The sequence below is a fragment of the Entelurus aequoreus genome, linkage group LG12, assembly GCF_033978785.1.
Source record: "Entelurus aequoreus isolate RoL-2023_Sb linkage group LG12, RoL_Eaeq_v1.1, whole genome shotgun sequence".
NCBI lineage: Eukaryota > Metazoa > Chordata > Actinopteri > Syngnathiformes > Syngnathidae > Entelurus > Entelurus aequoreus.
In genome coordinates, this window is record NC_084742.1 from 30,661,278 (window position 1) to 30,675,122 (window position 13,845).

The window sequence follows — 13,845 nt, forward strand, 5'->3', positions numbered from 1 at the left end:
CAGGAGATTTTTAAAACCACTGGAGTGCTTTCATAGAAATAATAATAATAATAATAATACCTGGGATTTATATAGCGCTTTTCTAAGTACCCAAAGTCGCTTTACATGTTAAAAACCCATCATTCATTCACACTTGGTGGTGGTAAGCTACTTTCGTAGCCACAGCTGCCCTGGGGTAGACTGACATGAAATGATCTTTCAATATAATTTTTTTTTTGCAAAAAGGCCTTAAAAACAAAAGAGTGCTCCTGTGTGACAAAATGAATAGACCAAAATCAAATAGAAGACGCTGGTTCTCCGTAACATAAAAAAAAAGAAGAAGAATAACAATAAAAGGAGAAGTGCGGCCCCCAGGTCTTTAGCTTTCTGAAAATGTGGCCCCCAATCAATTTAGCGGTATATACCTGATATACAGTAGGTCATACTTGCCAACCCTCCCGTTTTTAGCGGGAGAATCCCGATATTCAGCGCCTCTCCCGACAACCTCCCGACAGAGATTTTCTCCCGACAAACTCCCGGTATTCAGCCGGAGCTGGAGGCCACGCCCCAAAAAATAAAAGTCTGCCGCAGCTGCGATTGGACCTGACCAGCCTCCGGGTACAAGTACTGGAGTACCAATTGCTTGCCAGGGAAGATCTTCCCCAGGAAGCAAGGATTGACCGGTTTTGGGCCATGCTAGGGAGAGATGGAAGATTCCACACTCTCGTGCATTTGATGAAAGCACTTTTGTGCGTGCCACACAGCAATGCATCATCAGAGAGGGTGTTCAGCATGGTTAGAAAAATAGTGACAGAGAATAGAAAGAGGATGGACAATTCAACCCTTAACAAAGCATTGTACTTTCAAGTACAACAATGAGTAGATGAGTGTTGTGTGTGTGTGTGTATATGTGTAAATAAATGAACACTAAAATTCAAGTATTTCTTTTATTCATATAATAAAATCAATATATATATATATATATATATATATATATATATATATATATGTAACGTGTAGAAACAGACGTTCATTATGCTTGATTAAATTATGAATGAAGTGTTGCAACAGCGCCTCTTGCTGGCGAGAAGTGGTATGTACTTTACCTGCGGGAAGTGCTCAGAACTGTGACGCCTTCCAATTGATAATCCCGTGACCCAAGTGGACTCACAGTCTCACAATTTGCACTGTTTTGCAGGACACTGTAATAAAAGAAATTCATAATCCACCTGGTGCCAGTGATATGTTGAAGCGACAGCAATGTGGAGCTGCATTTTGCCACATACAGTTGTGGACCGTCACATATATATATATATATATATATATATATATATATATATATATATATATATATATATATATATATATATATATATATATATATATATACATATATATATATATATATATATATATATATATATATATATATATATATATATATATATATATATATATATATATATATATATATATATATATATATATATATATATATATATATATATATATATATATATATATATATATGTATATATATATGTATATATATATATATATATATATATATATATATATATATATATATATATATATATATATATATATATATATATATATATATATATATATATATGAAATACTTGAGTTGGTGAATTCTAGCTGTAAATATACTCTCCTCTTAACCACGCCCCTAACCACGCCCCCGCCCCAACCACGCCCCCCACCTCCCGATATTGGAGGTCTCAAGGTTGGCAAGTATGCAGTAGGTGTTTGTATTATTACTACTACTGTACTGTCTTGTATACTGCATATGGTGTCACTCCCTCAGAGCACATGCCTGATGAATCAATAAAGTTCTGCATAATGTACAATTCCACTGCAATGTTGTAAATGGATGCTAAAAACCCTTCATTTAATTGTGCATATGACAACTGAAAGTATTTGATCTACACTATTTGATTGATTTTAATTTGACTTATGATTGTTTTGATGATTTTATTTTCTGATTTGGATACGCATTATAACTATTTTTATAATTTTGTTGTATTTTTAATGTTTGCCTTCTTGTAATTTTCTGTAAAGCACTTTGAATTGCCTTGCGTACGAATTGTGCTCTATAAATAAACTTGCCCTGCCTTCACAGTGGACGTACTGACCTACGTCACGTGGAAGCTGAGCGGCCTCCCCAAACACCGCGTTATCGGCAGCGGCACCAACCTGGACTCGGCCCGCTTTCGCTTCATGATGGCCGAGCGCCTCGGCATCCACGCTAGCTCCTTCAACGGATGGGTCCTGGGCGAGCACGGGGACACCAGTGGTGGGTGTCCGCAGACCTTTTGTTTTTCTGAAATGCTGGAACGAGTCAAATTAATGCTGATACAGCATGTTTTATTTATTTCAGTGCCTGTGTGGAGTGGTGCAAACGTCGCTGGCGTCAACTTGCAAAAACTCAACCCTGAGATTGGTACTAATGCTGATAAGGAACAGTGGAATGCCACACATAAGGCTGTGGTTGACAGGTACGCTGTGTGTGAGTGGAATGTTAACTATGATAAATAGTACAGTTGTTCACGTTTAAGTTGACGATCACCATACTGCGACATAAGCGGTTGTCAACATGCCTGACACTGAACCTGGCCATCGCTTCCACAGTTACTTGACTTTGACCAGAAACATACAATAAGATGATAAATAAATAAAATAAGTGCATTTTATTAGTGTCTGTGGTTAATTGCGCCATGCTTTTATTTTGAAACTGACTTTGCACTGAACAGGAAGTCACTGCAAAAAAGTGAGCTGACAAAATAAAAGATAAAAAGACTAGATTTTAGGAAAAAAATACTGAAATTATCTGTCCATGCAGCTGGCTAATTTTACTTAATAAGACATCCTAAATTAATATTTGTATATCTAGGGATTAGCAGGACTTTTAAGATAGAAATAAGTATTTTATTCTGAAAACAAGCTTTATTCAACTTGCAATTCTTAAATTAAGCATCCTTGGGATGTTGCAGAATCTTTAAACAAGATTTTCTATGTGGGGACAACCTAAATCTCTTATTTGAATAGTTATTTGCTCAAGTTTAACATTTTTTAAACTAGAATAGACAGACTATAACTATTCATGCTAAAATTAGGATTATGGTGTAAAGTCAATGACTACAATTAAATAAATAACTCTTAAAACTAGGGAAATTGTTACGTCTGGTCGCATGGTTGCGGTGGTCATGTCCACAAGATGCAGAAAGGACGGCAGGAAGGCAGCGTGCAGGTAAGATGCTTATATACTCACAATAAGCCAGGGCAAAAACACAAAAAGGTGGATGTGCCGATGGCGCGGGAAACTGCGGCAAAGCTTAACACAAGAATGCGCGAGAGGCCAGTAACAAGTAGGCGTAACCAAACGCTAACTGTCGCATGAAGCGAGTGAGACTGCCAGACAAAGTGTGGTGCGAGGCAGGATTAAGTAGCTCTCTGATTAGTGACCGGGAGCAGGTGAGCGTCCTGACCACTAAGAATACTAACAAAGGTGCTTAAACAGGAATAGACAACAACTCAGGATACACCAAACTAAACATGACCCGGGCAACAGACATTTCTATAAATAAAGTGTAAAATCTTGGCAAGTGGCAAATCGTTTGCAGTGTGGGTTTTATTTTGTGTTTAGAAGGATGCAATTGTGTTGAAAACATATTTAGAAGGTCATAAACATTTGTTATGCTCTTATTTTGAAGATATTCAATGTATTAATAATAATTCTACTTTGTGGAAATGTACTTACCACGGTCAGGCCTGGAACCAATTAGCTGCAATAAACGATAAACGGCTGCAGGTGTGCCTTGCTGATATGACTCAAAGTAAGGAAAGTGGGGGAGAAATGTGTGGGAGTAACAAATACAAAATAAAATATTTTTTTTCTAAAAGTCAGTATCATCATCTTCTCAGGCATGTGATTTTTCCGTCTAAAGTCGGAATTCCGTCTTTTTTAATCTCGGGGGAAAAAAAAAAAAAAATCTCCCGTTTTTCCGTTTTTTTTCCGACCCTAAATCAAGATTCGAGACGTAGTTTATTTTACGCCGTAGTTGATTGGTCGATATGTTCCTTGTGACCAATCAGGACATCTGTTATGAATGATGACGTTAATAACGTCATCTTTCATAATGGTTATTACCGCCATTTTCCATATGTAAACGATGTCAGTTCTCGAGAGAAAGGACGCTTTACGAGTAAAAGACATTGATAAACATGTCAAAAATAAGTTTCGATGGGACTGGATGGAAAGGGAAATCACTGATACTGTTGGGAAGAAGGAAGTTACGACTTTGTTCGGTGATTTTATTCGGAAAATCGCTCGTCCCGGAAAGGTTTTGTGCACGTGGTGTCATGATAATATTGACTATGGATCACAAGGTTTCAAGGCTTTGGAAGTACATGCGAAACACCAAAAACATATGAAACAACTTGAAGCAAGGAAAACGAACTTTTCACTAGCTGGTACTTTTGGATGTCAACCGAAAGTGACATCGAGAGGAAAGATCCACCCACAACCCACTTCAGTTGCAGACAGGGTTGTTAATAATGAGGTAAGCTAAAAAATATTTGCTTGCGAAATACGCATGTTTGTTTTAAATATTAACCAATTATTGCTTTTCGAAATATAAATGGGTTTTTCTAAAAATAAAAAGCCACGTGAAAATTTATTATGAAATGACAGAAATTCAAAGAGTCGCATTATTGACTCCAGTTAACAATTTATTAGAAATAAATTTGCATATAATACTATTTTGTAATATTAAGTTCTTATGTAGTCTCTTGAAACTATTGTCAGTGGTGTAACAATCTTGAAGGTAAATATTTTCACACTTGTTTCATGCAATATGTCAGTGTCCTCACATTATTATTATTTCCTATTTTCAAATATGAGTAAACAATACTAAACATGTTTAATTATTTTCATATATTTATATCCTATTTTGTCTTTGTTAATTTTAGCATGTTAAATTGGTGAAAAACCAGGAGCTTCGGGGGGCGTTGCCCCCCTTGTCCCCCCTGGATCTGGCTGGGGGCCTTCGTCCCCCAGACCCCCGGAAATTTTTTCAGTCTTTTTCATTGTGGTCAAATCACATGCCTGTCTTCTCTACTTCACTTTCCAAACTTCCCCAAGCAGAACTCCTGATTAGCATCAGCGTGACTGTACTCACACTTGTGTTCTTTGTGGGAAAGGATTAGTCCATGTGTCCATTAGTCCAACATGCCTTTTGAGAATTCCCTTCCTTCTTACTTCTTTCGGGCAGGGCAGCACGGTGAAGCAGTGGATAGTGCTTGTGCCTCACAGCGAGAAAGTCCTGCGTTCGATTCTATTTCTAAAGAAGAATAGGGAATTTGACTATGGAGGGCCAAATGGAACAAAATTAAATGGATGAATACATCTTTAAATACTTACTTAAATATGTCATTAATTATTTATAATTTAAATTAAATACATACATGTTATTAAATGTGTCATTTAATTATTTAATGTCAAATTCCGTTTACCGTGTTGTTCGGACTATAAACCGCACCGGTATATCAGCCGCACCCATTAAATTTCAGAAGAAAACTTTTTTTTTTTCATATATTAGCCACACCGGATTATAAAGTGAAGATATAAACCGGGAAGGTTGTGAAATGAGATAATTACATAGAAAGATTTTGTAAATGTTTATTTACATACCTTAATTGTTTCCAAACGGTGTCTGTAACACGGCAGTAAAACAGCTGATCAAACAAAACAGAAAAGTCATTGATGTTTTTATTCGTTCTTAATGAATAAGATTTTCTCCTTTTTAAATAAGGTTGAAGATGTTTATCAGGATTCTTCTTCCTTGTACTTTGTAAACACTTTGAGTTTGAACAGTTTATTAAAGAGGATCACATTAGTATGTTGTTTGATTTCTTTGCTTAATCCATTCTATAATTTAGCCATCAGCAAAGAAAAAAACATAGATTAGCCCAGGGATTTCCAAATTACGGCCCGCAGTCGTCTTCAATTTTGTCATGTCTGTTTATCATGTTTTGGTTTGGCCATGTGCTGTTTATTTTTTGGACTCTTTTTAGTTCCTGGTTGTGCACTTCCTTGTTTGTTACCTTGCCAACTCATTAGTTTTCACCTGTCACGTCACGCACCTGTTTCACGTTTTGAGTCACGCACCTGTTTTCACCAATCATGTCACTTTTATTTAAAGCCTGTCTTTTTCTGTTGGTCTTCCTGGCGACATCACCTTCTCCGCACATTTATGCTCTGCCCTCTTTATGATCACGCGTCTTCATGCCATGTTCTATGCCAAGTCAATCAATCAATCAATCAATGTTTATTTATATAGCCCTAAATCACAAGTGTCTCAAAGGGCTTTACAAGCCACAACGACATCCTCGGTACAGAGCCCACATACGGGCAAGGAAAAACTCACCCCAGTGGGACATCGGTGAATGACTATGAGAAACCTTGGAGAGGACCGCATATGTGGGTAACCCCCCCCCTCTAGGGGGGGGGGTTACCCCCCCTAGAGGGGGGGGGGGTAAGTTTTTGTTTATTGTTCATAGTTTTTGTGCCCACGTGCATGTCTTTTGTTTCATAGTCAAGTTTGTACCTCCGCTGTGAGCTTCTTTTGTTTATTCCTTTTTATTGTCCTTATATTAAATTATGTACTCACCTCCAAGCCACGTCCGGTCCACATCATTTGCACCACGGGAGAACAAATCACTCCATAGACCAAGTCTTGACAAATTTGGCCCGCGATATGGCACGAGTTTTAGTACAATAATCAATTTGACCAGGAGAGGTGCACCCATATTATGTGTCATTGGTCCGGTTGCTCCCATTCTACCACCATCTGATGGCCAACGAAAGTAACTCTGTCATTAGTTGAACTTTCAAATCATTAAAGTACAGCATTTACCTCTGTGACCCAATCCAAACAACCTTCCATAGTCAACCAGTACAAAAATTCAACTAACCTGTCACACAGAACACAACCTGCTCATTGAACTTTGTAGATATTATAAAAAAAACGTTCAATTAACATAAATAAAATCCAAATGATGATTAAAAAACCTCAAGGAGGTTGTCAGGGAAGGAAACAAGGTAGGAGTTGAACTTTCACATAGTCTTAATAAATAACAATAATTAATTATACATCTATTATATTATCATAGTATTGTGTACTCATATTTATGTATAGGTTTTATAAATAAATATATATATAAATGTATCATATTTTATTATATGTATCCAACACTGTCCTATAATAAAGTGATATATACATATATATATATATATATATATATATATATATATATATATATATATATATATATATATATATATATATATATATATATATATATATATATATATATATATATATATATATATATATATATATATATATATATATATATATATGTTATTACATATATATATATGTAATAACTATATATGTATAGTTATTACACTCAACAAAAATATTAACGCAACACTTATGCACATTTCGGGGCGGTCTTCTTATTGTGGCCAATCTAAATAAGGCACACCTGTCCAGTAATCAAGCTGTCCAATACGCATCCTGATATGCCACACCTGTGAGGTGAATGGATTATCTCGGCAAAGAAGAAGTGCTAACTAACAATATTACAATATATATAATATACAATAATAATATTGAGAAAAATATACCTTTTGTGTAAAAAATCAAAAGTACTGTGATTTTATTTTTGTTGAAATATAAGTATAAGGATGAAATATTGTTGTACGACATCCGCAGGGCTCTAACATTTTTAACACTCGACAAAATAATGAAAAATTATTTTCTAAAAGAGCTCATCCAGCATAAATATGCCAAGAAGCTGTAGCCTGCATTCAGATTTGTATTGCACATGACAAAATATTAGTAGTATACAACTTAAACACCGAAAATACGGTCAGCACTGATTCAAATATGCAATATTTAGGTAAAATTACTCTTAAAGGTAACTTAAATTTATTTATTTTTTTCCATATTTGCTGTTGTTTTTAGTAGTTTTTATTCCTTGTAAATTGTAAAAAGCTGTATCTTGTATCACACTTTTGGACACCTGTAAGTGAAGGCTTTTAAAATTTTACCATCAATTTTACCTTGTCCGGTTTTGTGGTCGTGAGTTTGAAAATCATCAGCCGGCTTGCATTCTTCCGCCTCCGTGTCGCTTGCATATTTGGTCGTATTGCTGTTGGTCGGTCCCTGTTCATGCATTCAACAATAAATCACTGAATGTTTGTACTGTTTAACTGATGTACTGTCAACTAATGCCATGTTGGACACAATAAGGCAGGCAGTAAATAATACCATGTTATTTATAGACAATCAATACATGAATGGATTATGTTTAGTGCTGCTGTCTGTCAGTGGGAAGGCTGAGAGTGTTTTTGCAATCTGAGGCCAATCGGTGATGACAGTTTGAGTTCAAATAGCCCCGTGGGATTTGCTACTTGCAGCTGTGGTGGGTTTAATGTAATCTGTCTGCAGCAATGCGTATTCAAAGCATCCAATACTCACTTATACAATTACCAGCACACTGTGCTCCGCATTCACATGCATTTCCTTTAACCTCTGAAACCCTGGTGCCACATCATTTAAGGTCGTCCGTCATTTCATTTAATGTGATCTGTTACAAAATTTAATGTGGTCCGTCACTTCATTTAATGTGGTCTGTTACGTGGTCTGTCACTTCATTGAATGTGGCCTGTTACGTCATTTAATGTGATCCGTCACCTCATTAAGGTGGCCTGCCATATCTTTTAATGTGTTCCGCCATGTTGGTTAAGGTGGTCCGTCACCTCATTTAATGTGGCCCACCATGTCATTTAACGTGGTGTGTCACATCATTTAATATGGCCTGCTATGCCATCTAATGTGGTATGCCACATAATTTAATGTGGTCCGTCCCGTCATTTAAAGTGGCTCACCATTTCTATTAATGTGGTTCGTCATGTGTTTCAATGTGGTCCATCACGTCATTTAATCTGGTCTGTCACAAAATTTAAAATGGCCTGCCATGTCATTTAAAATGACTTGCCATATCATTTAACGTGGTCTGTCACATCAATTAATGTGGCCCGCCATATCATTTAACCGGGTCTGTCACGTCATTTAATGTGGCCTGACAAGTCATTTAATGTGGCCTATCACGTCCTTTTAAGTGGTCCGTCACATCATTTATGTGGTCCGCCATGTAATTTATGTGTCCCGTCATGTAATTCAATGAGGTCTACCACACCATTTAAAGTGGTCCGTCACCTCATTAATATTGCCTGACAAGCCATTTAATGTAGTTTGTCACATCATTCAGTGTGGTCCATCACGTCATTTAGGCGTTTTTTCACCTCATTGATGTGGCCTCATCTGCCATGTCATTTAACTTGGTACATCGGGTCATTTAATGTGGCCCGCCATGTTATTTATTGTGGTCCATCACGTCATTTAATGTGGTCCGCCACATCAATTAATTTAACCTTCTGAGGGCAGTCATAATTGCGATGTGGCCCTCAATAAAAACAAGTTTGGCACCCCTGGATCCTGGCCCTGGTAAAGAAATTGAAACATTTTGGTCCCAGTATTGATCCTTGCGGTATGCCGCAAGAGCTATAGATTTTGATTCAACTTTTAGCTAACATTCTTTCAGTTACGTTGAATAGCATGCATGCATTGATATTAGCTTCTTTTGTGGCAGTTACCATAGCAACATAAATGCCAAGGGACCCCCATACTCGATTGCATTTGTTACAATGTTAAAAATATATTTTTTAATTACAACAAAACAGCACACAACCTGCGTCCCAGAACGCTTTCTAAGGTATCAGTGTACATTTATTGGTTACAAAGTATCTACCCTGCAATGCAACTGTCATGATCCGTGGCCCGGATCATGTTTTGTTATTTTCTGTTAGTTTTGGACTCCTTTAGTTCCTGTTTGTGCACCTCTGGGTTTGTTTTAGTTGCCATGGGGATTAATTGGGTTCACCTGCCTCTGGTTAGTGGTCGGCACGCTCACCTGTTGTCGACCACTAATCAGAGAGCTATTTATTCACCTCTCTCGCCACACTCGTCCTGGCTTCATTGTTTGCTGTATGCAACAGGTTACGTTGATATGTCTTGGCTCCTAATTTATGCTTCCTGTGCTAGTTTGTACCTTAGCTTCACCTGTGATCGGCACGTTTTCCCTTCTGCTTGTTTTCTGTTTTTGGTACGTGTTTTTGAAGATTAAATCATGTTCCTACCTGCACGCCTTGTCCGGAGTGGTCCGTCTGCATCCCGGGGGAACGAACCCCGCAGTAAACTGCGACACCCCGGCCGTAACAGAATGAAGCCAGCACACAGTTCCCCCGCAACGGACATCGAGGAGGTGGACGAGGAAGGTACGTGGATGGTGTTGAGGGCGATGGAGGCGGAGACTCTCCGCTATTGCTCCATTGAGCGGCAGGACCTAATGTGGGGTCTATCAACTCCGTATGGCCCGAGGACATTGCCGCCCCACCGCAGTACCGGACGCGTCAGCGAAGACGGAAGCCGTTTAAAAGGGCTTTGCTTCGCTGCCAGGACGCGCCGCTCCCTCAGACTCCTCCTCCGATACACAGCACGCCTCAGGCAGCTCACTTTTCCCCTCAGATGTTTGGCAATCCTGTCACGCATTTTGCCAAACACTTTACCGACTGTGCTATGAGCCAGATAGACTCCGGCAACAATAACTTTACTCCACCCACTTCCGATGACGTCACGGACCTGGATTTTCTTATTCTGCCTTTTGTTTCCCTCTGTCGACCGCCCCCTAAGACTGAAGCCCCGCCCATGTCACAGACCTTTCCTTTTTGTCCTCCCACACATTCTCAGGTGGGGGATAGAAAGAGACATTCTGGACAATTTAAAGGGGAGGAGTCTACCTCCCTCCTGACCTCCCCCCACCCACTCCTAAAGACTGTTACAGTCCGCAAGGAGCGCTTTGGTATCCGCTTCTTGAGGGGGGGGCTAGTGCCGGGAGCTGTGCTAGTGGGGTGGCACAGCTGCGCCCAGCCAGGCAGCAACCTCCGGCCCGTCCACCACCACCAGTCCTTCAGCATGCCAAGCAGCAACCCCCAGCTAGGCCACCTCTGCCAAGGTCACGGCTAACCTCAGCCCAGGTGGGCCTGAAGACGCCATCCTCTCCGCCACCTGAACCTGCTGCTTCAAGGCTAGCACTTGAACCTACTGCTCCAAGGCTAGCACTGGAACCAGTCGCTGCTCCTCGGCTAACACCAGTTCCTGCTCCTCGGCAAGCACCAGTTCCTGTTCCTACTCCTCTGCAAGCACCAGTTCCTGTTCCTGCTCCTCTGCAAGCATCAGTTCCTGTTCCTGCTCCTCGGCGAGCACCAGTTCCTGCACCGAGGCGAGCACCAGTTCCTGCACCGAGGCGAGCACAAGTTCCTGTGCCGAGGCGAGCTCCAGTTCCTGTACCTGCGCCGAGGCGAGCTCCAGTTCCTGTACCTGCGCCGAAGCGAGCTCCAGTTCCTGTACCTGCGCCGAGGCGAGCTCCAGTTCCTGTACCTGCGCCGAGGCGAGCTCCAGTTCCTGTACCTGCGCCGAGGCGAGCTCCAGTTCCTGTACCTGCGCCGAGGCGAGCTCCAGTTCCTGTACCTGCGCCGAGGCGAGCTCCAGTTCCTGTACCTGCGCCGAGGCAAGCTCCAGTTCCTGTACCTGCGCCAAAGCAAGCTCCAGTCCTGTACCTGCGCCAAAGCAAGCTCCAGTCCTGTACCTGCGCCGAAGCAAGCTCCAGTTCCTGTACCTGCTCCACGGCTGCTTCCTTCGTCGTCTCCGGCGGGCCTTTCCACGGCGCCGCCACCCTCCTCATCGCCAGCGGGCCTTTCCATGGCGCCGCCACCCTCCTCATCGCCAGCGTCGTCGCCTCCGCGACCTCCGGCTGGCCGGCTATGCATGCGGCCCTCTCAAGGGTCAATAAATGGACGCCCCGGGCGCAGACAGCAGCGACGCCCACGAATTGGGCGTAAGACTCAAAGGCTGTTGAGGTTCTGGCGTGACTCACGCCCACCTACTCGTCGGCCACTGATGTGGCCGTTCCGTGGTCGCCCGCCTCACCAATTGCAGCGGCGTTCAACGCGTCGCTGCCATCTGACTCTCCCTCGCTGATTGCGGGGACACTTGGTCTGGCGACCCAGCGCCAAGTCCTCCCTCCGCCCTCCCATGACTCTTGACCTTGCCTTTTTTTGGTGGACATCTGGAATCTGTCCCTAAGGGGGAGGAACTGTCATGATCGGTGGCCCGGATCATGTTTTGTTATTTTCTGTTAGTTTTGGACTCCCTTAGTTCCTGTTTGTGCACCTCTGGGTTTGTTTTAGTTTCCATGGGGATTAATTGGGTTCACCTGCCTCTGGATAGTGGTAGGCACGCTCACCTGTTGTCGAACACTAATCAGAGAGCTATTTATTCACCTCTCTCGCCACACTCGTCCTGGCTTCATTGTTTGCTGTATGCAACAGGTTACGTTGATATGTCTTGGCTCCTAATTTATGCTTCCTGTGCTAGTTTGTACCTTAGCGTCACGTGCGATCGGCACATTTTCCCTTCCGCTTGTTTTCTGTTTTTGGTACGTGTTTTTGAAGATTAAATCATGTTCCTACCTGCATGCCTTGTCCGTAGTGGTCCGTCTGCATCCCAGGGGAACGAACCCCCGCAGTAAACTGCGCCACCCCCGCCGTAACAGCAACTTGTTCAAGCCTGTCCCGTTTTTGTCAAATTTAACCCCCAAGGGGGTAATTTCTATGAAAAATCGGTCAGTTTTTGTCGACATGTGTTGTAGTTTTGTTAACAGCACCATCATAGCGAATAAATGTTAAATCAATGGATTAGTGTATACTTAGCGAGGTATCCACATATACATTCTGTATTTTCTGTGTTTTTTTAAGTGCCTACGAGGTGATAAAGCTGAAGGGTTACACCAACTGGGCCATCGGCTTGAGCGTGGCCGACCTGACGGAGAGCATCGTCAGGAACATGAGCCGCGTCCACCCGGTTTCCACCATGGTCAAGGTCAGATACACTCAATAGATTTGAAATCCAGGCAAATCCTTGGGTATGGATGAAACAACATTATTTGGATATGGAATTGAGTTGAGTTTGTGTTTATTTTGAACATGCATGCATACAACAAGATGGATCACAATTTCCAGTTTCTCTATTCAACATGTTTGAAAAGGAGTAGGAAGAAGCACAGCTTATTTAATCCTACCCCTTTTCCTTTACATAACAGTTGCTAAAACTTTTGTTCACTTCCTGTTCTCAATTTATTCACAATATACTCCATAAGTAATAACAATAAAAATAAATATTAATTAGTGAAGTAAGTTATATTTCATATGATGAGATAAGTAAGATTATCTAGAAAATGAATAGATGGATGAAACAAATTCAGAATGGATAAGTGGAAAAACGCAGACTTCAGAAATGGCGGATGTGTTTGGGACTACAAAAATGTCTACCGGATATTACTTAGGTGATTTCCAGCTAAAAATGGTGACTGTGGTCACATGGTCTAAACCCCACACCCTTTTGGGTGACATCAACCCTCCCCCGCATGAGCCCCTGCCCCTTATTACATGTCTATATATACTGTCTATATATGCTACCAGCCTTTTCTTGTATTTACTTCCATCTAGAATGATCCAGACGAATCATCACAACACCTTAGTGCCTCCCAGAGCGCACCTTTGATGTGCTAAAAATAGATTCTGTTGTCTAAATCACAGGTGTCAAACTAAAGGCCTGGCACATCATTTTATGTGGGCCGCCTCATCATTTTACA

The 13,845-nt window shown here is 40.9% G+C and overlaps 1 protein-coding gene across 1 annotated transcript in view; it reads left to right on the forward strand.

The window, feature by feature from the left end:
- Positions 1–13,845, forward strand: part of ldhba (lactate dehydrogenase Ba) — a 30,790-nt gene that overhangs the window by 12,367 nt on the left and 4,578 nt on the right. Inside the window, exons 5-7 of the mRNA XM_062065636.1 lie at positions 2,126–2,299; positions 2,384–2,501; positions 12,950–13,073. Coding sequence (XP_061921620.1) covers positions 2,126–2,299; positions 2,384–2,501; positions 12,950–13,073 — 416 coding nt within the window. The remainder of the gene's footprint in view (positions 1–2,125; positions 2,300–2,383; positions 2,502–12,949; positions 13,074–13,845) is intronic.